The sequence below is a fragment of the Mustela nigripes genome, chromosome 2, assembly GCF_022355385.1.
Source record: "Mustela nigripes isolate SB6536 chromosome 2, MUSNIG.SB6536, whole genome shotgun sequence".
Taxonomy (NCBI): Eukaryota; Metazoa; Chordata; class Mammalia; order Carnivora; family Mustelidae; genus Mustela; species Mustela nigripes.
Window position 1 is genome coordinate 36740020 of NC_081558.1, and position 27180 is coordinate 36767199.

Sequence of the window (27180 nt, forward strand, 5' to 3'; positions counted from 1 at the left end):
GCCATCAGGGAGAAAGAGGGCAAAGTTCTCCCTGGGAGATCTTCCCAGAAGGGAGACACATTCTTTTAAAATAGGCCAGAGCGTGGATCCTGACGATAACTTCCTGGGAAATGAGTTGCTTTGAATCCAGGCACAAATTTCACTGGGGGCTGTCTCCGGGAGACATTTCTACCCTGGGGTTTACTCACTCTGGGCATGAACAGGTTCTACAGGAAGAACCACAATGCAGCTCAGCTGTGTTTTCCTTTGCGTCCATTCCCACACACATAAAAACCAGGGCTGGACTTGAAACATGATCTCTGAAAGCCACCACCTCCCCCTCTTATCACTTACAAAAGTGAAATACTAGCGCTTCTGCCTTCATTCAGCAAGTCCCTGCATCGAGAGCAAACAGACTTCCCACAAGCAAAAAACCCTACTTAAAAGGTGAAGGGCTCTGGTTTATTTAAGGAATTTGAAATAATTCGATGGCAACTGGGTATGCAAAAGAAGTTAATGGCACGAGACTGAGTCTTCAAGTCTAAAAGGCAAAGCCGTTTCTTCACCTGAAATCTCAAGTTTATGGAAAATGTGATTTCACAGATGTGTCTGTAATAGCCCAAGGGAACAGGAATGACAATTTGTGCTAACTGTTGCCTCTAGGCTGTGGATGGTGGAGTGTACCAGAGGTTTGCATTCTGGTTCCCTCACTTGTTTTTGGGGGGGCGGTGGAAAAGAGTTGCTTAGCTTTTCTGAGTCTCAGCATTCTCATCCATAAAATGGGAGCAACGCCTGCTTCAGAGGGTTATTGCGACGGGTCAGTGAGGTTATGTTTATGGAGCACTTAGCCCAGTGTCTGGTTTAGAATGAACATTCCGTAAGTGATAAGGCTAGTTGTAACTGTGATGAAGGATGCTCCATCCAAGTCCCTAATGTTCCATCATGTCTTTGTGAGGATGGAGGACAGCCACTTAATAAGGAGAAACAGAAGTAGAAAGAGCTGTCTGGTTCCCACCTCTGTCTTTCCACTGACACATCGGGTTTCCAATTCTGTGAGTTTCAGCCCGTGTAAGAACTGCTGTATTTCTGTTGATTTCATCGGCGGTTTCCTGATACACCCTCTGGGTAGGAAATCTGCTCACTGTTCCTTTATCACGGAGGTCAGAGAGGAGGAGGGAGGGGCCGGTCAAGGGCACGCCCACACAGAGACGCATGGTAGCAAGCTCCCTCCTGTCTGGGGTACCCAGAAAAAGGAACGTGCCTTGGCATGTGCAACGGTGCTGAGGAGCGTGCACCTGCCACAGGCTGGGGGTGGCGGGCGGGGACTTCCCGGGGTAATAAAAGACTGAGGGAAAGCCTCGGACAGAAAGGATCAAACTGTCTTTTTGAATCTTAAATCAATATTAGGGGTCACCCAAAGGTATAGCACCATGCCAGGATGGGGAAGGCATCATCATAGGCTTTTTTTTTTTTTTTTTAATAGCACTTATAATACAGGTTAATCATTTAACTGCAGGTTCACCTGGAAATGACTACATTTGGGATAGTCACAGCTGTACTCTATGACTGTACCTCAAACAGTGACTCATGTCGGGTGATCCCTTGCTGTAACTGGAAGCAAAGCCAAATCACTTTATTATTGATTTATGCTTTTTTTCATTTTAAAAGAAGTTATACTTGATGAATGTACTGTTAGTACTCATGATCAAGCCAGTGGATGTATTTTACCTTCTGGAGTCCCACAAAAACAGAATTTTGCAGGATCACAGGCTTTTAGAAAGCCAGACTGACCACTTCCATCCAGCCGTCCTTCTATCCATCAAATGCTTCTGTGCCTGAGAGTGAGTACTGGGGGTTACTACTTAGAGCCTCATTTTGTGAGACAGACCACGGAGGCTCAGAGAGGTTTACATACATTGTCCAAGATCCCGAAGCTAAATGGAAGCAGATCTGGTATTCACAACCAGCCACAACCGGGCTCCCCAAATCCCAGGGCCTAACCAAAGCACACCATCCTGCCTCACTCTTCTGGGAAGAGGACTCAATGGAGATTTGTTACCTTTTTTTTTTTTTAAAGATTTTATTTATTTATTTGACAGAGATCTCAAGTAGAGAGGCAGGCAGAGAGAGAGGGGGAAGCAGGCTCCCTGCTGAGCAGAGAGCCCCATGCGGGGCTTGATCCCAGGACCCTGAGATCATGACCCGAGCCAAAGGCAGAGGCTTAACCCCCTGAGCCACCCAGGTGCCCTGAAATTTGTTACTATTAACAAACACATGGCATAATTCTCAAATCAACCTCACAAGGAAAACAAAACAAAACCACCACCCAGCAGTTATAACAGCCATTTGCAGAAAAGGATTCTGGGACCCTCAAATTGTATTTGCATTAGTGATTCTCAGTCAGTGATATTTACATCACTCCCTCCTCATCCACGACCCTCGGGTCACTTGGCGGTGTCTGGAGACATTTCTGGCGGTCACACTGCAGGGATGGGTGCTCTGGGCAGCTGGTGGGCCGAATCCAGGAACGTTACTGACTATCAGGCCATGCTTTGGACAAAATTCTCTGGCCCCAAATGTCAACAGTGCAGAGACTGAGAAAGCCTGATTCAGAGAATACGTTTTGGTGATATACCTACGCTTTGGTAGGGGGAGTGTGTTGATGTAGAAGACAAAATGTTTGCTCCAAGATAATGAAAGCCGGCGTCCTACTCTTCTCGGCTAGGCAATCCCCACAGGAAATGGTTCTTCTGATTTTCTAAATGCAGATGTTACCCACCAGAGGGACTGAACACCACCCAACAGACTAGAAGAGGCCAAGCTAACACAGTCAGGTGAGCCGAACAAAAATGCTATACCCAAACGGGATGCACTTGGGTAGCGAAAATTACCACCTTTTGAGATGTGACATCATAACCTCCCATACATGAAGCATCACATCTTAAATGCAAGGAGTACAACACTCGGCGTATGATAGAAAGAGTTCAGATGAAGTTCGGGTCATCGGGAAGTGCGTAATATAAAACTCTGACCATCCAAGGAGATGGGATCTTCCCAGACTGCCACTGTGGCCAAATCTGGAACCTTCCGGGGCCAACCTAATGACTTCCTGTTAATATCTGCAGCAGAGCGCTCCCCGCCACGCATTCGGTATGACCAGGGCCGACCTGCTGCTGAGGGCTACCTGCAGGGCTCATTTGGGTGTTTACAACTGGGATCCCTTCTCACAGCTTGGTGTCCAGCCCAGTTATTGAATTTTTCAGGAAAACCCCTAACTTTGAATATATTTCTGTCTTTCCAGATGGGCTGTCAGGTTCTTAATGACAGGGACTTCTCTTTTCCTTAAATGGAATAAAGAATATAAAGTACTCCGCTCAGGGTCCTTGTAAATGGGCTCCATACATTTTTGTTGTTGTTGTTAAATTGTAAAACTGGGGAAAACTGTACTCTCTTGCTGGAAATTTGCTCCCTAAGGATGAATTAAAACAAAACCAATTTCAGTCCTAAATACAAAGCCAAGAAGCTTATACTGTTTATGTCCCTTCCTAGAACATTTTTCTTGACAATGCTTTATCTACTTATTGTAGATAAATGTCCAAATTGGCATTTGGACAAGTCAATCCTATTAACGTGCTATCTTTCATTTCCTGTATGTGTCAACAATTCAGCCATTTGGTAAATGCCTACAAATACAAACTAGTAGATTAAATAATGAAACTGAATGGTTTTGCCTGTCCAGCAGCCACTTCCTCTTCTTCACACATCATCTTGTTTCTACAGAGAAAACTCTCAGCCTTTAAGCTCTAGCTTCGGCGGTCTCTTCTCACTTTTATGATGTGCCTACCTCCTTCCCCTCAGCATACACTCTTTTCTGACTAGAATGTGCCAACCCATTCTTCACAGCCTGACTCCTCATTCTTCAGGACCCGGCTTAAATGTCACCTTTCTCAACGGCCTTCCCTGAACCCCCTGAGTGTTCCACACCTATCCCATTATTGTCCCTCCATTTGGTTTCCACCAGAAACTATCCAAAATTTATCATCTTGTTTTATTTCTTTGCTCATTAGTTTCTCACTGACCATCCCCCTAAAAGACTTCAGAGAAAACAAACACAGTGTGATAGAAACTCCTTATCACCCACAGGATCTTTTCTCCTTCCTTCCTTTTAGTAACAAACACCCTGAGTTATGGCTTTGCCCATGGCCACCCACCTAAAGACTACCCTTCCCAGCCTTCCTTACAATTAGACTTTATGACTAATCAGGCTGCTTGCCTTGAATTCTTTCCTTCTGCTTGCTGGTTGTGAAATGGAAATGGAGACTCACCAATGGCCAACCGATTCTCTGAGAGTTCCTTGTCTTGGAAGAACTGCTTAAAATCCTGTGATGAGCTTACAGGAGGGGAAGAAAAATATCTATGGTGTTCCATAAATCAGAAGACGGTAGGAAGGAAAACAAAATCTGCTTGGGAAAAGAATTCGCCAACCCACTGGGTCCTCACAACGATCTCTGAGGTAGATAGAGTAGATAGAATTATTGGAATTCGAAAGCTGAGGAAATAAAGACCCAGCAATGCCGAGTGACAGCTCCAGGTCAGCCAACCGGTAAGCAGGACTACAGGACTGGTTTCTTATTTCAAACCCATGTAGGATTTGAGTTCTCCTCCCACAGACTCTGCAGAAGGCTTTAACAATCAGATTGATTATTGGTGTGGCTGGAGCTTAATTAGACACTTTACAAACAGGATGGACCGGTCTCCAGTTGACATTCTCTAATTCCATTCTTTTCTTCCACACCATACTTTATTATATTATGTACCCACAGAAAGTGTGACTGGACAGCCCGTGTGCCTCCTTCTTCTGCAGCTACGCTCATCCAGAATTTAAGCAGTGTTAGAAGCCCCATTGGGCTCCCCAGTGAGGGGGCAGCAGGTGGTGGAAAAACCAGGAGTGGTGAGCAATGTCAAGATAGCCGAGCTTATAAAAGTAAGTGCTAAGTTTCAATGAAACGAACCCTATACTTTCATGATGGACGAGGAAACAGGAAGACTCCTGTGCTTATGACTTAATTCATCTGGCTCCAGGCATTTGGGAATTCCAATAGTTTAAAAAAAAAATCAATTAACAGAAGGCTAAGAGCATTTTCCCCACCCTAAAATGCCCCAAGGTGATGATGTACATCACATGATTTGGTTAGCAGTTATAATGCACCAAGATACTGATCTTGAAAGGCATTTTATCCCACTAAGGTTTGTCTGTGACACCTTGGCTGGCCTGTCTTTTTTATTTCTCCCAACTCAGAAAGGGTCTGGTTTTCCCAGGTCAAATAACTTGCTGGAGGGCTACAAATCAGTCACGATATGCATCAATGCTTCACTTAGCCACTGACCCTCTCTACCTCTTTGTGAAGAAATGACATTTTTCCTTGAAATACCAAACGAGCAATAAAAACCTAGTAGGAACACAAGCTTGCATTTTTTTTAAAATATAAAACTTCACCATTTTTAAGTTCAAATGTCCTATGGTTTGAAATTAAGCTGTGTTCTGGTATGTTTTCACATTCCGTAAGAGTCTGCAATGACACATTTCATGCATAAAGGGAGAATTAAAAAGGAAAAAAAATTGCTTGTGATCTGAATTTTTAATACTCTGAATTTCTGTGGTTTGTTACTCAGAATTTTAAATTTCTCTTAATTTGCCTCATGCCTTAGGGCACTACAGTTAATCCATGCAGAGTGCTTAAGAGCCCCTGAAAACAGAAAATCTGAGCGGGGACTCTTAGAACACCAAGGCTTAAAGAAAAAAAAAAAAAAAAAAAGAACACCAAGGCTCCGAGTCTGTAGCAATGTGGGATCCTTCTCTAACCAAGAATATTTCTCATACCTTTTTAAATTGTCTTTCTCTACGACTACCAGTAAACAACAGCCAGCTGCGTAGAGATGACTGTGTATTGGGCACAGTGCTGAATATTATCTCATGTAATTCTTACAGACACCCTAGGCCGTTGGTGGCATGACTGTGGTGCAGATGAAGAGACAGAGTTTAAAGAGAGATTAAACAATATGTCCAAGGTCACACAGCAAACGGATTCTGGAAACCAAAGACAGGCTATGGATTGCTTCCCACATTCTTGCTCTGCACCAGTATCCTACAAAGACTGAAAACACCTCGTCCCCATGACTGGCAAAAGGCTTAGAGCCAAAACACACGAGGAGCAATTGCTGGGTGTTCAGGCAGGTATGAGAAACATCGTCCCCAGCATTCCTGGGCTACAGCTAATAGGCCTCATATGGAAAGGACAGAAAGCTTCAGCTTGTGGGTCTTGGATGAACATTTTTTTCAAAATAGCCTTTGGCTTTGATCAGTCTCTCTTCTTAATGGCAAATCTTCCCCGTTCTAGCCTGTTTTTAAGCTACATAATTATAGCCCAGCAGGTGTGTGTAACAAGCACGTCAGGAGGCTGAGCATCTCCAAGGCCTCCCATCTCAGCCTTTGTTTCGGGGTTGGCCAATTTTGACCTTCATTCCTGCTCGGCCACTGGTAACTTGCTGTGTGCCCAGGTCATGCAAACAGCTGAAGCAGGATCCTCCTTTTTACAAGTCAGTGCCCACAGCCCTTTCAATGACGGCTTCTTTCATTTGGATCAAGTGGGCCAGGGCAGTGACTTGTAGAACATCCTCCCTCCAATTAAACCCATAGGCTGGTTTGGCTATGGAAAAATAAACAGATGGAGGCAAAATCCACTGTCAGATTTTAACAGTAGTAGGAGGAGGACAGAAGCGGTGGTACAGCATGGACAGTTGCAAAGATCACCAAGAAAGAGAAGACGAGGCAGTAGTAATACAAGATGGCCCGGTTGGGTCCTTTTTGAGTTGAATGGCACGTCTTGAAAAGGAAAGCGAAAACTCTGCCAATAAAAAAAAAAGAAAAAGAGACTGTGTCTTCTGACTCTTGTCTAAACTCTGGGATGAACAACCAAGCCTGACCGTGATCAGTGTCAAACAATAATGACCAATTCCTAGGAAACTGTGAATGTAAAAAAAGACCGTGAGTCATAAACAACTGAGAGGAAATTTGCTGCAGGAGATACTGCGTAGACTCCAATCTACCATTATTTTGGGAGAAGGCCTGGTTGTCTTTAGTGGATGCATTTATATTCTGTGGGATTCTCAACTTCATGAAGCCACATTCGCTAAGAGATGACTTGTGCATCGATTTAAGTTATATATGACACGCAAGACTCAGCAAAACCAGTGAGACTCCTGAACGCTATTTCTTAAAGTAAAATTCAGGGGAGAAATAAATTACTGAAAAATGTCAATATAGGTTGAGGTCTACCTCCAGAAAACACAGTAAGTAATAATTCGGTTTTATAAAATAGATAAACTAGGGATTAGTTATATGCATTGACTGGGATTCATTATACTCCTTCTCCCTGCCACAGACCCCCACTTAACAACCATAATGTCCATCAAAAGCCGATCAGTTAAATGAATTCTGTATTTCCGCATAATGGATACTGGGCAGCTTTCGAACAAGTGAGGACAGATGTGTTTATAAAGTAACCTGGAGAAATAGGACACGGGATGAAATAGTGTGTCTAGAATGATTTCCCTCTCTGGAAAGCTTAGGATAAACACTGACAAAGTCTCAATGAACCACTGTCATTCTTTCGACCATGGTTACTGTAGGAAGAGATGGGCATTGCAGAAGGACTTCCTCCCTTAACTGACATGTTTCTATAGTTTGTCATTTGTTTTGTTTTTACAAAGGCTTTGTGTAACTTTTGGTTTTAAAAAAAAACTATAAATAAAAATGATTTTGAAAATTGTTTTGAAAAAATCGCACGCCTGTCATTTCTAACATTATTTCTTTGAAATTTGCTCTTAGAGGCAAATTTTCAAGTAGAGACAGCATTACTGATATTCCTCCTGGAAATCAAGTAAGTATACCTTACTTTGACTGATCTTGGTCACAGGGCTTATAGAGACATCATTTTATTACGCGATTACATGCATGTAGTCTTCCCATCCCCACATAGATGGTATCAGTCACAAAATGATACTTTATTATTTTTATCAAGAATTTCCAGTAAGAAGCCTCAATGCCCAGCTGGTCTGCTCTGGGAGGGCAGGACTGGCATTAGAAGGGGGTGAGCCCTGGGCCACCTCTCTGTGTGGTCTGCATCAGCTTCCCAACCATAAAATGGGGAGAAAAGAGAAATTTAATTATTTTTCACTCAGTGGAAGGTTGAGAGCATTGATAAAAGCTGAAAAGCCACAGAGAAGATGAAGAACACGGTGGTATGATGACGAAGGCTGCTTCATGACAAATATGGCTGTTTTTCTAATAGACATTAAAGCACGAGACAGATGGAAATGATAGCAGTTATTCAAGGCTGCGATGTCGGGGTGTGATAACACATGGTCTGCTATTATAGGTCACTGTTTCACTGCTGTGACTGACGCCCGGCGATGCCAGCAGAGCACAGGGAGGGCGGCAAAACCAACCAGGGAAGTGTGAGTAAGCCTTCATGTCATTATACTACACAGTAGGCTGGAGCAGGCATGGGGGCTGTCTAGGTGGACTCATCCATTCTCATACAGGCCGAAACGGATTGTATGCCTGTGCTTGGATCAAGAGAAAGAGCATCAGGGCCACAGTTCATATTGAAAATAACGTAATTTATTAGGTCTGGAACACCCAAACCTGAGAGAGAATGTGACCTTTAATAAACAGCACATAACTTATTTTTTTTTCCACATAACTTATTTTTCTTTTAAAAAAAAAAGCAGACGTGTTTAGTGTGGAAAATTGTGAACCAGAGATAAGTGAAAATAGCAGCAGTAGTACAAAGATCAATCAGAACTGGATTACTGAGAGGGTGCCAGCACCAAAGACTCTGGCTTATGTCTTCACAACTCATCCACCTGTGTATCCATCCAATGTCAGTAAGTGTATGTATGTATATGTATTTACATTATATATATATATATTATATGTACATACTTTATATAATAACTTTAATATTTTATATATAATTATATATATAATTTATATAGAACTTTAATAGTATGTATATTATATATACTTTATATAAAATATATTAAAATTATATATAATTATGTATATGTAAATATTTAATGCTTACATAACAGATAAATATATAAAATTTGGAAAACACATATCATCCTCCTCTTCACATGACCTTAAAATAGAAATCTAATTGGATGCATTTATAAATGAAGTTGGGGTCAACATCCTTAGAGTTAAGTCTTTGTGCATAACTTGATTCCCTTAGGATAAATGATCAAGTGTGGAATTGCTGGGTGAAGGGTACATAAATTAGTTATAAAAAGTATCTTTCACTTAACCTGAGCCTCCCTGAATCCATGGCTTCACTAACCAAAGTTATTTGTCCGAGACTGTTTGGTGCCCATTAAAGCAATATTCCAAATCCAGAATAGCTCAAGCTCTCCTATGTGTCTATAATGATTCACACTTACTTTCCGAGGTTTCACTTTATCTTGCAGATCATACTGGCCAATTCCTTTATAGCTGATTCCAAGCCACCAAGGAAGTCCTTGTTTATCCTGGAAGATGGAAAAGCATGAGAACCAAGCCCGAATTGTTCAGTCTTCTAGAGGTGAAGATTCACCAATGTCATCCTTTAACAAATATAAGCAAGTAAAAATAAAGCTGTCTTGGCAAACAAAACATTACTTAAAAACCTAACTTGCTATTAAAATGCCTTCAAAAAAGATCTGTAAGTTAAAACAGATCAATACTATTAATGCCATCAAAAAGAATGAACCATTACTCTCTTGATTAAACAGCTGGAGGAAAGAAAGAAAATTAATCCTGAGTGTAAAACTAGCTATCCATTAAAAAAAGAAAAGAAAAGAAACTAAAAAGAAGAAGAAAAAAAGTCTCTGTTCTCTTGATTAGTAACCAGCTATAATGGTCAGAGAAGTTTCCAAAGAATTAGAAAGATGAGAAAGGGGGCTCCAAACCTGATGTTTTATAATCCCCACTTAACAATGAACCTGGGAATACTAAAAAGCTCTTTTGGAGAACTGTATGATTCAATCACAGGATGTTTGAATCATCACTTTGAGGTACATATGGGAAGGAGAGGAATTTTTTTTTCACAAATTTATCTTTTAGGTCCTGCCAAAGTGAAGGATGTATTGACACCGGGAAAGAAAAATGTAGGCGTAACCATATACCACATGCAAACAAATTAAGAATCAGGAAAAACCCAAGTTGAATTGCTACATATTTTTAGTACAAGGTATCCTCATTATGCAAGTACTTACTATTTAACCCCCCCATTTTGAATTGCAAATACTGTTGTAACTTGAAAAGTCACTCAAGATTGATCTATGATAAAACTCCTTTCAAACAAGAGCCCCTTCTTAATGGTGCTTTATCCCTAACCTCTCAAAATATTTCTGAATGCATCTCTCCCTGCTTGAAAGCACCTAAAAATACTACACAAATATGAAATCTACCAATTGAAAACTGGTATTGCAAATCCTGCAAAAATTTGAGAATTTTATGAATCTGTTGAAATGACAGTGGCAAGTTTATGATTCTCCTATAAAGGCTCAATCAAGTGAGTATCTGGTAACATTAGACAGTGAACAACCGGGGAAGAGAAACAGTAGCAAAAATAGGTAAAAGGAATAGATGCACTAAACGAGAATAATTTGAGTATGCTAGGATTCATAGAGGTTTTGGGAGAACATCTGAATGTAGCAAGTATTTTACAAAAATAACAAGCTTTATAATTTGCTACAAATGATAAGGTATAATCAAGCTTTTATTTTTTAAGAAAATCAATTATATTTTAAATGTTGAAATTTATAGAGATAATTTGCATGCATATGCGCGTTAATTTATGTAATTTTAGAAGTTGGTGCTATTCATTAACTGACAAACTAACATGGGCAGTAGGAAAGCTTTGTTACACGAAAGTATTTACCTTTACTGCATAATAATGGACTCCATAAGTGGGTAGAGCTTCTACTATTTTCATATACCTATGAAAAATGAATATATATTATAATCTCTTAATAAATTAGAGGACCATTTTGGGAAAAGTGATGTACAGAAATATGATACGTGGGGTGCCTGGGTGGCTCTGCCAGTCAGATTTTGGCTCAGGTCATGCTCTCAGAATCCTGAGATCCAGCCTACACAGGGCTCTGAGCTCATCAGGGAGTCTGCTTAAGGTTCTCTCTCCTTCCCCCTGCTTGCACACTCTCTCTCAAATAAATAAATCTTAAAAAAAAAAAAGAAAAGAAAAGAAACACAATTTCTATCTACTTTCCTCATTACAACCATGGCTAATGCCTCTGACTGCAGTAGAAACAGAATAAGCCACTCTAGGGAGTTATATATCCTACCTTACCCAAATGTTAGGCAGTTGCTAACAAAACTTCAATTTCCAAAAGCTATAAGAGATGTTATTTTCTGCATATTAAAATTTCTATGGCTTAGAAACATACTGGACTGCATGTATCCTAAACCCAACTTGGAAGTATTTTTTTTTTAAAGATTTTATTTATTTATTTGACAGAGAGAGAGATCCCAAGGAGGCAGAGAGGCAGGCAGAGGTGGGGGGGGGAGCAGGTTCCCTGCTGAGCAGAGAGCCAGATACAGGGCTCGATCCCAGGACCCTGAGATCACAACCTGAGCCAAAGGCAGAGGTTTAACCCACTGAGCCACCCAGGTGCACCAGTTCTTATAATTTTAAAACTTTAATGTAGCTTCTGAACTACTGTTAATAAATGGATGGTGGGAGTGCCTGGATGGCTCAGTTGGTTAAGTCTCCGACTCTTGGTTTGGGTTCAGTTCATAATCTCCGAGTCCTGAAACTGAGCCCAGGATCAGGGCTCCCTGTTGATTTTAATAAATCTTTTTTTTTTTTTTTTTTTTTACATAAATGGATAGCAACTCTGTAAGTCTAAAATGCAGAAATATATCACTATGGCCTGCTCTTGTTAACATGCAGACATAGATTATCCAACACCAACACTGTATGCTCCACCCAAAGTAGAGTCACAAACCAGGCAACCAAGTATGGCCTCCAGACGGGTTTTGTTTGGGTTGCATTGTAATAAAATTTTCTTAAAATTACTTTGCAATGTTTAAAACTGGATTTTAAAAATCAGAATTTCCACCTTTTCTTAGAAACTATCAGCTCTGATAGCTTTAGGCCTGCTGAGACTGAATAACTTTGCCTCTACTCAGAGCAACAGCTCTCTAGTTTACCGCAGTCTCCACCATTCCCTATTTTCCCTACACCTGGCCCGCACTTCTCAGTTTTGCCACCTGCCTGACTCTGGAAAATATCTGAATTGATGACAGCAACAGCAGAATGACTCAAGGCATTTTTATAATTCATAGTAAGGCTTTTCTAACCAGATGGGGATGATATACACACAAACCACACAACAAATCATTTCAGATGACTTCTTTAAACAGAACGCATTAAAATTCTATCTAAGCAAAAGAAAAGACAGATACTTACTGGACCACAGCTTGACCCCGAGTCAGACCTTTGATTTTCAAATAATGCTCAATTACCCTGTCCTCACTGTAAAACAAGGAATGAAAAATATGGCAATGTATGATTATATGAGGTACAGACTCAATTTTAAGATTCTCAGGTGGTTTGTTGAGAAACTAGAGAGAAAAAAGACCTTTACCAACTTGTTTGGGATCTAGAAACTGGCTGACTTTAGTTTCTGTAGGACACTCATTCCTGAACCTCAGACATTTAGCTACCTCATCAAGACTTTATTTATATTTTGTATGATATATAAATATATCAATACTTTTTAAAAACTTGATTTATTAGAAGAGGAAAGAGAATATCAATTTATCAAATGAAACACTTATTTTTGCCATAATTGAATGAGATAAAAATACAAAATAATGTTATTAATGCTAATTAGTGAGCCTCTCCAGGAAAATTAAAAGGCTTAAAAAAAGAGATCAGCAAATGTTAGATATTAAAGGCATTTCCTTAAAATTAGCCACAAAGATTCAGAAAAGATTAAAACTGTTCTGAGTCTTGTGTGCAACCCAAAATACTATCCTGTCACTCGCTACTTGGGAAACACTGCTTTTAGAGAAAACGTTTCATTACTGTCCCAGGATAACACTTGTTGACTAGAGGGGCACCTGGCTGGCTCAGTGGGTAGAACATCTGACTCTTGATCTTGGGGTTGTGAGTTTGAACTGCATACTGGGGTCAGAGACTTAGTAAAAAACCCAAAAACTTAAAAAAAAAAAACAAACTTGACTAGAAAGGTGAGAATTATGTTGAAGTGTGTCACCTTTGATATCACTCAGCTACTGTACCCTACTTACAAATAGATACCTGTCATATCTCAAGTATAACCTAGAAGGGTAAATGTTTTTATCTCTACACAACCAGTAATTAGCAGTAAATGGTCTCCACCCCCCCACAAAACTATCACTTAACAATAATATGTTTGGAAGGTTCCAGACTCAGGAAGCAACACAATCTCAGGACTCACTTTTGCTCTTTCTGGGGGACCTGCATTTCATCTCTCCTATGAAAGTTATTCATGTTATGTATTTATTTTGTAATCAGTTTTTCAGTGGAAAGGAAAACTATCTTCAGGATTCCGAACCATAAATCAAGGAAACTATATTTAAAGGGGATGTAACTAATTCAAAGTTGTGGGGGAGGGGGCGGGGAGTACTTTTCAAGGAAAAACACCGTATGGAAAATAGATACCATGGATTCTTTAAAATAGAAATAGAACTACTTAAAATATATAACAATTTTTGGCCACAGAAGAAACCTCTGATCAGTTAGGTAGTTTCTGGCCATTAAGAAAACCTCTATCCATGGAAATCTGTATTTTATAACATGTATATTGCACTCTGCTAGATTAAGGCCACATTACACAGTGACATGTTCACTTAAAAGCCCTCTCTACAAAAATAATTAATTAAAGAAAAAAGAGTAACTGCTTAAAAAAAAAAAAAGGCCCCCTTTTTTTACAGACCTTCGACACATGTTGAGTAAGAAGGCATGAAGCCATACTTCACAAACGACCACAATCTTGGTACAATGATCTCCAGAGTAAGCTTTGACAAGACCCTTTCAGGGAAAGGATCAAGGTCTACTTATAGCGGCTCAGATGCACGTGATGGGCTATGGGATACTTTCTTCACCTATGTTTCTTTTAATTTCTTGAAAAGCACACTTTTCTCAATGGAGACTTTGATAGCAGGGTCACCTGTTGTCCTGCTTTGGCTTACCAGTAAGCAAGGGATGGGTGCTCCTGAAGAGTTTTGGTGGGAAAGGCTGGTAGGGTCTTTAAATCTTTCCTGGCATTTTCATCACTGAAAAGGAGAGGAATACAGTAATGTCAGTCACCGTTACCTAAAATAGCATCCAACCTAGCCACCAGAGGAAATCTGATAAATAACTACAGGATACTGGGCTGTAGCAAAATACCATCACTACACACGTAAGGCTAAGGATTCAATTAGAGAGAGCCGCCAACTGAACCCCCACCCCAAGCCATTTGATATTTTGAAGTTTTTAAAAAGACAAAAAAAAAATTAAAATTACAGTATTCAGGTGTCATAATCCTATTTTCCTTACTCTCCTGATAAACTTACAGCCATTTTCATTGTATATTTCTTATGAGTATCTGTTCCATTACATAATTATTATTATGGTGGATACTCCATTTTCACACAGCAGTCTTCAAATTTCTTCACATACTTTTTCTGTGTTCCTATAGCACCCTCATAATGACCTTTAGTGGACATATAATGTTGTTGGAATGTTGGTTATCATAAAACCACTCGGGTAGAATCACCAATTTTTTATAATAGCTATGAATTCAATAAAAAAGTTTATATTGGGACACCTGGGTGGCTCAGTTGGTTAAGTGTCTACCTTTGGCTCAGGTCATGATCCCAGGATCACCTGCTAGTTACAAATGAAAACACTGAACCAACCAGTTTCAAGAGCCATTATTCATGCAATTTTCACATTAGATTCCCTGGGGTTTGCCCCAGTGATTCACACTCAAAGAAATGAACCCCCTCACCCAGAGGACCAAACCCAAGCATGGTGAATCTCTTCCCAAAGTAGTCATTCAACACTCACAGATCAATTCTTACAGATTAATCTGGGGAACGAGGCATAACCTGCAGACAGGTTTTATTTGACCCTCACTGTACTGTGCTATATTAGAAATTGCTCACTCCTGTCACCAGAACAGGCTTGATATAAGTGGTTCTCTTTCACTGTCTAATTTTGTCTTTTGGCTTTACCATCCCATTTTCTGACCGTGCTACAGGGCAGTCAAGTGAACCCACCAAGCAAACTGTACATACACTTACTGTCTTCCAGTAAGAACCAAGAGTTGAGTGTCACCTGGTTTGGAGAAACTATGATTTGCACTTGTCAACTTTACATTTCAAAAGGAAGGTTGCGGCCCTTCCTGAAGGTTAAAGATCCTGCTTTACAAATTGCTACAGGAAATAAAAAGTCACTTGGCTCCTGTTCTTACGTAAGAATAAATCTCTCTTCATTTGAAATCTAAGTAGCATGGTTTATCCACATTGACAATCTTGGAAAACAGGTTTGGGCTTCCTGAAAACCAAAATATACCACAATCCAATTTATTCATATTAAAGGTCATCTGCCAACTCTCAGTAATGATATTTATTTTTCTTAGTAATTTCTTTTATGCTCTGTCCTTCAAATCCCATTTCCTTTTTCAGAGAAGTTGGCTTGGGAGGTTTTTTTTGTGAAGGGAAAATACATGTATACATTCTAAATGATAGGCTAAGGACAACACTTTTTGCTATTCACCGTCACCACCAATGACATATGTATTATTATCTTCTGGGTCTATGTGAACTATATGCCATGTTCCAAGGACTCAGCCTAGCACTCAGTTACCTCTTTGGGTTATTGTTAGCTTTGTGCCAATCAAGACCTCACTAAAGCAGAAGCTGCTATTTACTATAACTTCATCTATTCTTTTAGCAAGTATGTATCAAGTACATACTGTACATGGTTTGCGGAAGCAAAAGAGAAAGGAGAGGAGACAGAAGTAAGGGAGAGATTTTATCCATCATTCTATTCAATGAGCTTATTGAGAGTAAATGGGATGACTGACATTGAGGCCCTTTAAGAAGGCTTCAGTTCTTGTGTCCTCAAAGCACCAGCATCTCACAACACTGAGATTTCTCTAGAATTTAAGCTTTTAGTATATGCTTGGTAAACACCAGCAACTTACATGTTAGTGCCTAACTAAAGAAACAGCTATGTGTTTCAACAGAAGAAAACTACTCCCCAGTCTGGATTTATTGAAAGATAAACTCTGCTCTTTGACATGTCATCTTTTCAAGGAATTTCTCTTCTTTTCTTTTTAAGATTTATTAATTTATTTTAGAGGAGTCGGGGCAGAGACAGAGGGAGAGAGAATCTCAAGAAGATTTCCTGCTAAGGGCTGAGTCTGACACGGGGCCAGATCCCAGGACCCTTAGATCATGATCTGAGCTGAGATCAAGAGTCAACCACCCACCCACGGAGCCACGCAGACACCCTTCAAGGAACTGTCACAAGTAATTTTAACTATACAGTAGTCCCCCCTTATCCACAGGAGATATACTCCCAGACTTCCAGTGGATGTCTGAAACCAAAGATAGTACCAAACCCTATATATATTGTCTTTTCTCCTATATATATACACCCATGATAAAGTTTAATTTGTAAATTAGGCATAGTAAGAGATTAAAAACAATAATAATAAAATAGGGGCACCTAGGTGGCTCAGTGGGTTAAGCCTCCGCCTTTGGCTTGGGTTATGATCTCAGGGTCCTGGGACAGAGCCCTGTATAGGGCTCTCTGCTCAGTGGGGAGCCTGCTTCCTGCCCCCTCTTCCGCCTGCCTCTCTGCCTATTTGTGATCTCTCTGTCAAATAAATAAATAAAAACTAAAAAAAAAAAAAAAAATAGAATAGACAATTAAACAATGTACTGTAATAAAACTTAAATGGACATCGTTCTTTCTCTAAAAATACCTTATTGTCCCATATTCACCATTCTTTATTCAATGATGTGAGATGAGGGGATGCAGTGAGGGGAACGACCGAGGCATTGAGACCTAGCATCAGGCTACTATGGACCTTCTGACGCTTTGTCCGGAGGAGGATCATCTCTCCTGGACCACGGGTAACTGACACCGAGGAAAGTGAACCCACAGGTGTGCGGGGGGGCTACAGTTAGAACCATCCCAGTTATAAGACGTGGTTATAAGATGTGGTAAGATTCTCTTCATCTGGATGTGGGGGTTGATTAAACCAGTATAGCACCAAAGATCAATCATGGGCCAGTATCCTAAATAACGATGAGTATTCACTTAGGAAGACTTTTCCAGGGAACCGATCAATTGCCGGGAAGCAACTACAATGTGCATCAGTAGGGATACAGCTTAGGGATTGTTTTAAGCAGAGTTTACACTACTTTAAAAGGGGTATACCTGAACAGGTAGAGCCCAAGGGATTTGGGGGCAGTTCACCTATTCTGAATAATACTGTAATGACATACATGATATTACACATCCGTCCAAATTTATAAACTCGTACAACACAGACTGAATCCTAACTTAACTAGGGACTTTAGTTAATAATTATGTAATAATATTGATTCAATTGTAACAAATGTACCCCACTAGTGCAAGATGTTAATAGTAGGGTAAAATGTTGGGGGTGGGACATGAAGGAAAAGAGGGTAGATGGGAACTCTGTACTTTCCACTCAAATTTTCTGGAAACCTAAGACTGCTCTAAAAGAATAAGGTATATTAATTCAGAAAAGAAAGAAAAAAAAAGAAAGAAATACACTTTAGTGGCTTTTAACCTGTGTAGCTTTGCTCCTCAGGGGGCACTTGGCAATGTCTTATGACTTTTTTTTTTTAAGATTTCATGTTTTTATTTATCTGAGAGAGAAAGAGATAGCGAGAGAGATCGTGAGCAGGGGAAGGAATGGAGGGAGAGGGAGCAGCAGACCCCATGCTGAGCAAGGAGCGTGATGTGGGACTCGATCCCAGGACCTTGGGATCATGACTTGAGCTGAAGGCAGACGCTTAACTGACTGAGCCACCCAGGTACTCCATTAAGACTTTTTCTTTTTTTTAAAGATTTAACTTTTTAAGTAATCTCTACAGCTAGTGTGGGGCTCTAACTTACGACCCTGAGATCAAGAGTTGCATGCTCTACTGATTGAGCCAGGTGGGCTTAGACATTTTCACAGTCACATTAAGACATTTTTCATAGTCACAGCTGAAAGGAGGCATTACTGGCATCTGCTGAGCAGAGGCCAGGATAGCTGTTCTGTTTCCTATAATACAAAGAATAGAGCCCCAACAACAAAGAATTATCCTGCCCAAAATGTTACCAATGTTGAGTTGGACAGAGAGAAAGAGAGATCACAACTAGGCAGAGAGGTAGGCAGAGAGAGAGAGAGGAGGAAGCAGGCTCCCCCGCCCTGAGCAGAGAGCCCAACTCGGGACTTGATCTCAGGACTTTGAGACCATGACCCGAGCTGAAAGCAGAGGCTCAACCCACTGAGCCACCCAGGCATTCCGCAATGTTGAGTTTGAAAAACCCGACTTGAATTATTATAAAGTTTTTTCTAATCAAACCCTAAAACTTCTAATTGTATCTTTTAGACCTAACGAAATTCTCGTGTCACTCTTAAGACTATAGATATCCCAATACAAATACCCATTAGGTACAAAAGCCTATCAAAAGCCAAGCGAGAGAGGCATTAGGCATTAAGTCAGGGGGCGCCTGGGTGGCTCAGTCATAAAGCATCTGCCTTTGGCTCAGGTCATGATCCCACGGTCCTGGGAATGAGCCCCCGGCTCAACAGGAAGCTTGATTCTCCTCTCCCACTCCCTCTGCTTGTGTCTCGCTGTGTCTCTCTCTGTCAAATAAATAAAATCTCAAAACAAAAACAAAAACAAAAATAGGCAAGTCAGAGTCAGTATTAGAAACAAGAACACCAAGCACCCGGGTGGCTCGGTGGGTTAAGCATTTGCCTTCAGCTTGGGTCATGATCTCATGGTCCTGAGACAGAGTCCCATGTCAGGCTCCCCACTCAGTGGGGAGTCTGCTTCTCCCTGTCTCTACCACCACCCCTCCTTAGGAGTGTACTCTCTCTCACTCTCAAGTGAGTAAGTAAAATCTTAAAAAAAAAAGAAAAGAAAAGAAAAGAAAAAGAAACAGAAACACAGTTAAGAATGGTGGGGACTATGAAGAAAAGAAAACGTTGCCCATTTGCAGTATTACTCAGGATATACACTGGACTTGACCATATGTGACAGAGATCAACATTTTGATTGGTGAAATAGCCAGAGCCCCAAACTCTTCTCTTGTTGTTATCCTTCACCTGGTCCAAGATAGCCCATCACTGTGTCTCCATGTTGACATTTCAGCCATTAGGTCGGGAAACAACAAAGAGGAAGGACAAACCCATTATTTAGGGGCAGAATATGAAATCTGCTCACTTTCCCTAAGTCGATGGGCCAGAACAATCATAGAGTTATGCTTAATGCAAAGGACACTGCAATATAGAGTCTTTATTTGGGACAGCCATATGCCCAGCTGCAAACTCTAATGATATGGAAGAGAGAGAGATTGGATATGGGGGAAAACATGGTCTGACTCCAATGCGGATAGGGAACCACCACTTAGATCCACGTAATTTCTGTCATGTGGGAATGTAGAACCACTACTGCCTAATGATTACATTTCCCCCCAACAATTAAGGCAAAAATCTCAAGTTTTATTTAAGATATCTAATTTTAAAATACTGTCTCCACTGAGAAGCAAGCAAACAAAAAAAATCCAAAAAACAAAAATAAAAACTAAAACACTGTGGAGGTTATATATAAAACATACCGTGGGCCATCACTATCACTCTGCAATTTGTGACATAAGCTATTAGTATAGAGTGGACAGGGAGATGACTTCTCAGCTCCTCAGTTTGGTTTCCAGTTTTAAAAAATTTATTAACAGTGCAAATCGTCAGTAGTGCAAAAACAAAAGAGTTATATAAGTGATTTTGACAAATGTGGAATCTGGACCACATTCCAAATGATTATATTCTCAGGAAAGGACAAAGCCTTATTTTTTTTTTTTTTTTTTGTATTAGAAAATGTTCCTACCGTACCTCCACATTTAGTCATTTGTGCTTTTGCAGAAACATCCTTTCCCTGTGAATATATAACATCACTTTTCTGTAAGAACCCATTTAATAGCCCATTTCTAACAAGCCACCACATATATTGAGATAATGGAGCTGCGAACAGTAGCTATCAACATTAAGAAAGAGTCCCAGAAGGACTCAAAGATGGCTGAGACAGGCAGCCTAACAGAAAAATAAACAGTGCACAGAAGTAGAAATCCTATGACCAATAGACAGAATCAAGTGTTCAGTTTCCTAACCACTCAGGGAAACGCAAATTAAGCCCTCAATGAATCACTACTACATACAAGACCGCCAAACTTCAAACTGATAATACCTAGTCTACATGAAGGTGTAGGGCAGTAGAAACTTCCACCCGTTGCTAATGGGAATGTTAATCAGCACACTCATTTTGGAAATTTGCATATCCTACACACAGAGATTCCTTTCTTAGGTATATCCCCAGAAACTTAGGCAAAAGAATAAACTTTATAGCAGCACTGTTCACAAAAAGACAAATAAGGTTGGGAGGGGGAGAGCTTAATGGCTGATGGCATTAAGGAGGGCAGTTGTTATGATGAGCATGGGTGTTGTACGTAAGTGATGAATCACTAAATTCTCCTCCTAAAACCAGTATTACACTATATGTTAACCACTAGAATTTAAATAAAAGCATGAAACAACCAACCAAAACCCAAGAAAACCAATAAGGAAACACCTCAAATATCTCAACAGGAATGGTAGAATTGTAGTGTATTCAAGCAAAGGAATACCATATAGCAAAGAAAATACACCACAGCTTCACTAGTGATGAAGTTCCCAAACAGTAAGCAAAGAAGCAAGACCCCAAATAATACACACTTCACAATCCCATGCTCTAAAATAAGCAAATGGGGCTCCTGGCTGGCTCAGTCCATTTAGTGGCAGCCTTTGGCTGGGATCATGATCTTGAAGTCCTGGGACTGAGTCCCATGTCAAAGGAGCCTCATGGGACATGAGCTCCGTGCTTAGACTACCCCCAGCTCGTGCTCTCTCTCAAATAAACAAATAAAATCTTAAAAAAAAAAATAAAATGAGCAAAATGAAACTAGAGATTCATATTCAGGTGATAAAAGTAGAAAGCAAAAGAAGAAAATATGTACGTCAGAGTACTTCTGGGGAAAGAGGATATTACTGAAGGGGGGAGGGGCACGGTACACAATGGGGGTAGGGTAGGGGGGGTTCCTGGCAACATTCCTCCTTGGGTGTGGTTATGTAGCTGTGCACGCTCCGATTTGTTCTTTAAACCAAACATACATGTTTTATGCACTCTTCTGCGTGATATAACCCACACCAGAAACTGCATCCAATGCGGTTAGCGCAGCCCATTCACTGCCCTTTGGAGGGGGAGAGAGAGCTGCGGTGCTTCCTAAGGCAAGAGGTGGTAACTGACGAACCAAAAAGTCAACCTATCAGGGTGTTAGAAACACTGGCGCGTTCTTCTAAGGTTAATCCCGATCATTTCCAGAGTTTGGGACCAAGAGGGATTTCATGTCTGAGCGGACTGGCAGCAGCTGAGTGCTGATTGGTTCCGCCTCCAAAGAACCCAACCCGGGGGAATGTGCCAGGGAGTGGGAGGCCAGGCGGGTTGACTGAGCTTCTGCAGAGATGGGCCCCTCCCCGGACAGCGCAGGGCAGGAGGCTTGGTTTGTATGAATCAGGATCAACCTCAGAATCCAGAGGGAGGGCCCCAAAAGCAGCTGGGAAGGTGAGCAGCCCTGGCTGGAGATGTCTCTGCCTTTCCCCGGCACTAAATGCACTCACCCTGACTGGGCGTTCTTGACCTTAATGGCAATGGAAGTGTTATTTGAAAGATGCACTTGACCAGAATTGCCAAGATGGATTGATTTTCCCAGGTCCTGGCTAGAGAGAAAACCCATAAATCTCCAAGACTGGTTACTTCTCAGTAACTAAACGGGGAATTCCTTGTCTTCATCGTCTCAGCAGGAATTCGTTGTCACACTGAAGAACGTGCTCAGGCAGCGTATGATCTAGGCAGAACGCCTCCATTAGGTATTCCAGAGTCCTACACTGACGGCCTTCTAGAAGGAGGCAGCCCATGACCCATCATTTCCCTGCTGCAACTATGCTTCAGGGGATGATTCCCTTTGGCATTCTCAAGCCCCCTTTCTTGGGCAGTTGTGTTTCTTCGCTGACCTCAAAAGCCCTGGAGGAATGTGCCAGCCTCACCCCTTTTTGAGAAAGCCACATGGTTGGCAAAAACGAGGCTACTCTGTGTGTGCAGGAGCACTTGTGTGGGAACAGCCACCCCCGGCAAACGTGTGCACCTGTTTGCGGCTAACTAGGAACATGCTTACAGGGACGACCAGCCACCTGCCATTGCGACGCTGGAGCGCAGGCAATTAGCAAAGGGTGGCTACCAGTGCTTCCCAGAGCAGACTGGTCGCTGAGCTGCCTTGGAGACGGAAGCTGCGTCTGCCTGGTGTGGGGGCATCCCTAGGTTTCTAGGCCACTTTGAAAAAAAGGAAAAAAAAAAAAAAAAGCCAAACCCCCAAACTTCCCTTTTCCTTTTGAGGCTACAGTTTTTCTTACCTGAACCCAAAGCAAAGGTGCCTAAAAAGCGCATGTTGAATATAATGACCCAGTGGAAATGTCTGTAGCAACTTTACTACACAAAGAAATAAACTAAGCTACTTAAAAAGTAACTTAAGACGGGAGTCTTTTTACCCATATAAAACTCAAAACCCAAGGGCACCTGTGTGGCTAAGTGGGTTAAGCCTCTGCCTTGGGCTCAGCTTGTGATCTCAGGGTCCTGGGATCTTGCCCCACATCGGGGGCTCCGCTCAGCGGGGAGCCTGCTCCCCCCACCCCGCCTGCTTCTTTGCTTACTTGTGATCTCTCTGTCAAATAAATAAATAAAATCTTAAAAAAAAAAAACCCTCAAAATTCATTTAATAAAAATGTATGTGCAGGGGCATCTGGCTGGTTTAGTTGGCAGAGCACATGACTCTTGATCTTGCGGCCATGAGTTCGAGCCCTATACCGGGCATAGAAATTACTTTAACAATGAATTAAACAAACAACAAATAAATAAATAAATAAATACTTAAGGGTACATACAATATATTGCTCAAAAATGTATATGCAAATGTAAAAATGCTAGCATTAATGCCTGTTTGAACACTCAAGATAAAGTCTACCATAGCCTCAGTATCATCAGAAATTAAGTAAAGGGGAGAGAAAAGAAATGAAGTAAGAGGATATGAAAAGGGACATCTGGGGACTTGGGAAAGTTGTCACAGACGGGAGCTCTATCTAATGCTGGGCTCCATGCAAACTAAAGATGTGCAGTCATTAGGAACTGCGCTAATTAGAAACATTTGCCGGTCTCCTGGCATTGCCCTGAGGAGACCCTGGTGATAAGCCCCTTTTTAATCTAAGCTTGCTAGAGACCCGTGCACTTCACCGAAGGAGTGGGACATGGTGATGATCATACCAGCTACAGAAAGTGCATTTCATGTCTGTTAAATGGTGTGGTGGGTGCCAAGTCACCCCTAAAACGTGCAAACTGGATCCAGTGTTTAAGGATGACGGTTTGCTTAACCATGTCAGTATTGAAAGGATCCTGGTTACTGTGTATAAACACGGATTTCTTTGACCAAGCTATGGAACTGATTAACACTCAGTGATTAGCAGTTTAAGGTATGTTACCAGTTTACTTAGAGTGGTTTTTCACTGGCCAGGCTGCTTTCAAATCACCTTGTCTGAATTTTTAACAAATCACATTTCTCTCAATTCTCTGGGAACTTGGCTTTCCACGACAAGTCTAGTTTATTAGCTCCTTGAGACTTAATAACTAGGAGTTGTAACAGTAAATTTCTTTCTACTAATTCCTAGGTAAGGGGATATTCAAGGTGACCAGTGTAGAGTTATCACATCACAGTCCCCTGACCAGCAGAATCAGTTTTATCTCAGAACCTGTTAAAAATGCAAATTCCTGGGGCCTACCCCAGACCTACTGCATCAGAAGGACTCAAAGGGGGACCCAGCAATCTGTCTCACAAATGACTTGAGAAGTGCTTCCACAGAATAATAGGATATACACATCATAAAACACAAGGAGATTTTTTTAAAAAGCTATAGTAATCAACCATTTAAAATAGAAAAGGTCCCGGAGGCTGAGGACGGGCTGAGTTTCAGGAGACTCGAGGGGTCTGACCCAGCAGTGATGCCAAGTGAGCACATCATTGAGTCCCCAAAAAGAATTGCTTTGAATTTCTCACCCTCACTGGGCATTATTAGGGGGCAGAGTTTGAGAGAAAGCCTCTCTCTCTATGTATTATGCTATTATAACCAGCTCCTTCATTTCTGTGAAAACTGAAATTTTAGAGCAATTAATTTAAACTCCCACAGTAAGAAAGTAGCAGATGGGACTCCAAGCCTGTGCTTGACCCACTTTGCCTAATTCCTCCAGATTCTGACAAGAGGGGGAAGGGGTTGCTAGGGAAGAAAGGGGGGGACTCATCAGCTTAACTTGGGGCTCCAGAATTTATAAATATGTTGGCCACTGACTGGTTCTAGGCCAGGGAGGACAGGTAGCTTTTAAAAATTAGACTAATCCGGATGAGCCAAAAACTGAATTAAACCGCATAAGAGATCTGAACACAGATAACAATACTGAATGTGTTACCACTCAGTGCTTCTTGAACCAAACCAAAACAACTACAGTCCACAGCTATCCCCTAATAGCAAAGACATCGAACTTTATTAAAAAGGTTTTTTTTTAAAGAACTACAAAATCAGACCCCAGCCATTTTCAGCAGAAGTTTAAAACAGGGCATCCAAACTCACCTGGATCCTCACTTCAGGTGAGAAGCCCGACATCCCCCCAAGGCTCCTTAAACCACACAAAGTATCTCTCATGCCCCATTTTTAAAATGCTGACTCAATATTTCATAGTAAGCTCTCCACTCCTGATGAGTTATCTCTGTTGCAGGAGCCCAAGTCCTGGGAGGAGTGGGAGGAAGTAGGACACATGCTGTCACTTTCATTGTCAATTGTATGCAAAGGCGGAACGCTGGGGCTCCCATTCACTCAGTGTCCAATGCCACTACTGATAATGGCGAATAATTAGTCCGGAAAAAGTGCTTACAGAGCCAAGGTAATTTCATAGTAGCTAAAATGAAGTACCCCCCCCCTTGCCTTCCACTCCTCCAGACTGCAGAAACAGCAGCTAGCCGGTTGGGAGAGCTGAATTCCTTTGGTCCAAACCCTCAGTCCTGGGAGGGGAAAGCCGCCTGCCACCGAGCTTTGAAGACTTACCAAAGCAAAGGGGTTCTGCTCTGAGGTGACTTTAGGTCTACAACAGCAGCAGCTGGTTGGCTCCTTCCCGGGACTCCAGGTCGGAGTCACAGAAGGGAAGAGGAGGAGCCGGAGGGAATTGGAAGGGGAGGGAATTGGAAGGCGGGAGTGGAAGCAGGGAGGGGCCGGCAAAGCCAGACCTCCAGCACTCCCCTCCCAAGTCACAAGGTCTTTCCATTCTTAGAGTTTCCTCTCCGCCCCATTTAAACATTTCTCAATCACACCTCCAGCCAAATCCCTGGAAGGATTACGTAAACCGTCCTCCAAGCCTCTGGGGAAGCTCCAGAGCCCCCACTGCCTTCAGGAAAGGGGTGCCTCCCCTCCCTATATCTTGAGAGAATGAAGCTCTTTCACTGGGGTTCAAGGTGTGAACATGCATTTCCAGGCTGTCTGTGATCTCCAGCTCCCTCGGACCCCTCAGCTCCTTAGCAGGACAATGAAAGAAACTGGCTTTAACGGGGGCTGTCCTGGGTGTGTGCTGCGTGGCAGACTCGTGCTGGGCATTTTGCTTACAGGAACTCTTTCAATCCTCAGAGTGAACCTAGACTAGGCACTATTTCCAATTTACAGATGAGGGGACTGAGGTTTAGAAGAGTCACCTAGCTAGACCCTTGTCTGCCAGAGCTTGTCCATGGGCAGCTGGGACCTGGATGTGGGTTACTGCAAAGCTTCCACTTAGAAACAAATCAACAGACCAACCAACCAGCTGGCTCTAGACCTGGGGTGTGTAGTAATAAGGTTTGCACGGAGAACTGAAGTCAGTCCCAAGTTTCTGGGTTGGTAGGATTTTTGTGGCCTTGGGTAAACTAACTTGTGAACCTCAACTTCCTCATTATAAAATAGGGCTAGTGACCTACCTGTCTTACAAGGTTCTTGGGAAGACGGCAATAGGATACCGTGAAGACACCTGCCTACGTTCAATAAATGTGTTCTTTCCTTTCTGACAGCAGCATGTGAAACCAAAGAGCTTTCCAAACCCTTGATGCCCCTACTCTCAGACCAAGCTACAGATAGATGGGTGATGGTGATCAAGAATTCCCAGGGGCACCTGGGTGGCTCAGTGGGTTAAGCCTCTGCCTTCAGCTCAAGTCATGATCCTGGGGTCCTGGATCAAGCCCCACATCGGGCTCTCTGCTCAGCAGGGAGCCTGCCTCTCCCCCACCCTCTCCCTGCCTCTCTGCCTACTTGTGATCCCGGTCTGTCAAATAAATAAATAAAGTCTTAAAAAGAAGTAGAATTCCCAGTGGGTGGTCTAGGTTAGAGGGGCCAGATTAAATACTTAGGACACACTTACAGTGGGGAAAAAAAAAAAAAGATTATTCATTGTTGAATCATTATATTGTGCACCTAAAACTAATATAACACTATATGTTAAGTACAGAATTTTAAAAGTATTTATTTTCTATCTGAAATTCAAATTTAAGCAGGCATTCTGTATTTTTATTTGCTAAAGGTGCCTGCCAACCCTCAAGGCTGGTATTAAACGACTCAGGGAAAGAACTCTGAAAACACCCTGCCAAGTCCCAAGTTGCAAGCAGTTTTAGGATTGGTTCAACAGAATCCACTGTAACTCGTTCA

At 41.7% G+C, this 27180-nt stretch overlaps 1 protein-coding gene across 4 annotated transcripts in view; it reads right to left on the reverse strand.

Annotated features, from left to right (window-relative positions):
* FRMD4B (FERM domain containing 4B) overlaps window positions 1-27180 on the reverse strand; it is a 324080-nt gene that overhangs the window by 26110 nt on the left and 270790 nt on the right. For all 4 annotated transcript variants that reach the window (XM_059390138.1, XM_059390139.1, XM_059390137.1 and 1 more), the window contains 4 exons: window positions 14285-14368; window positions 12516-12581; window positions 10965-11022; window positions 9484-9570 (listed from right to left, as the gene is read on the reverse strand). In XM_059390138.1, coding sequence (XP_059246121.1) covers window positions 9484-9570; window positions 10965-11022; window positions 12516-12581; window positions 14285-14368 — 295 coding nt within the window. The remainder of the gene's footprint in view (window positions 1-9483; window positions 9571-10964; window positions 11023-12515; window positions 12582-14284; window positions 14369-27180) is intronic.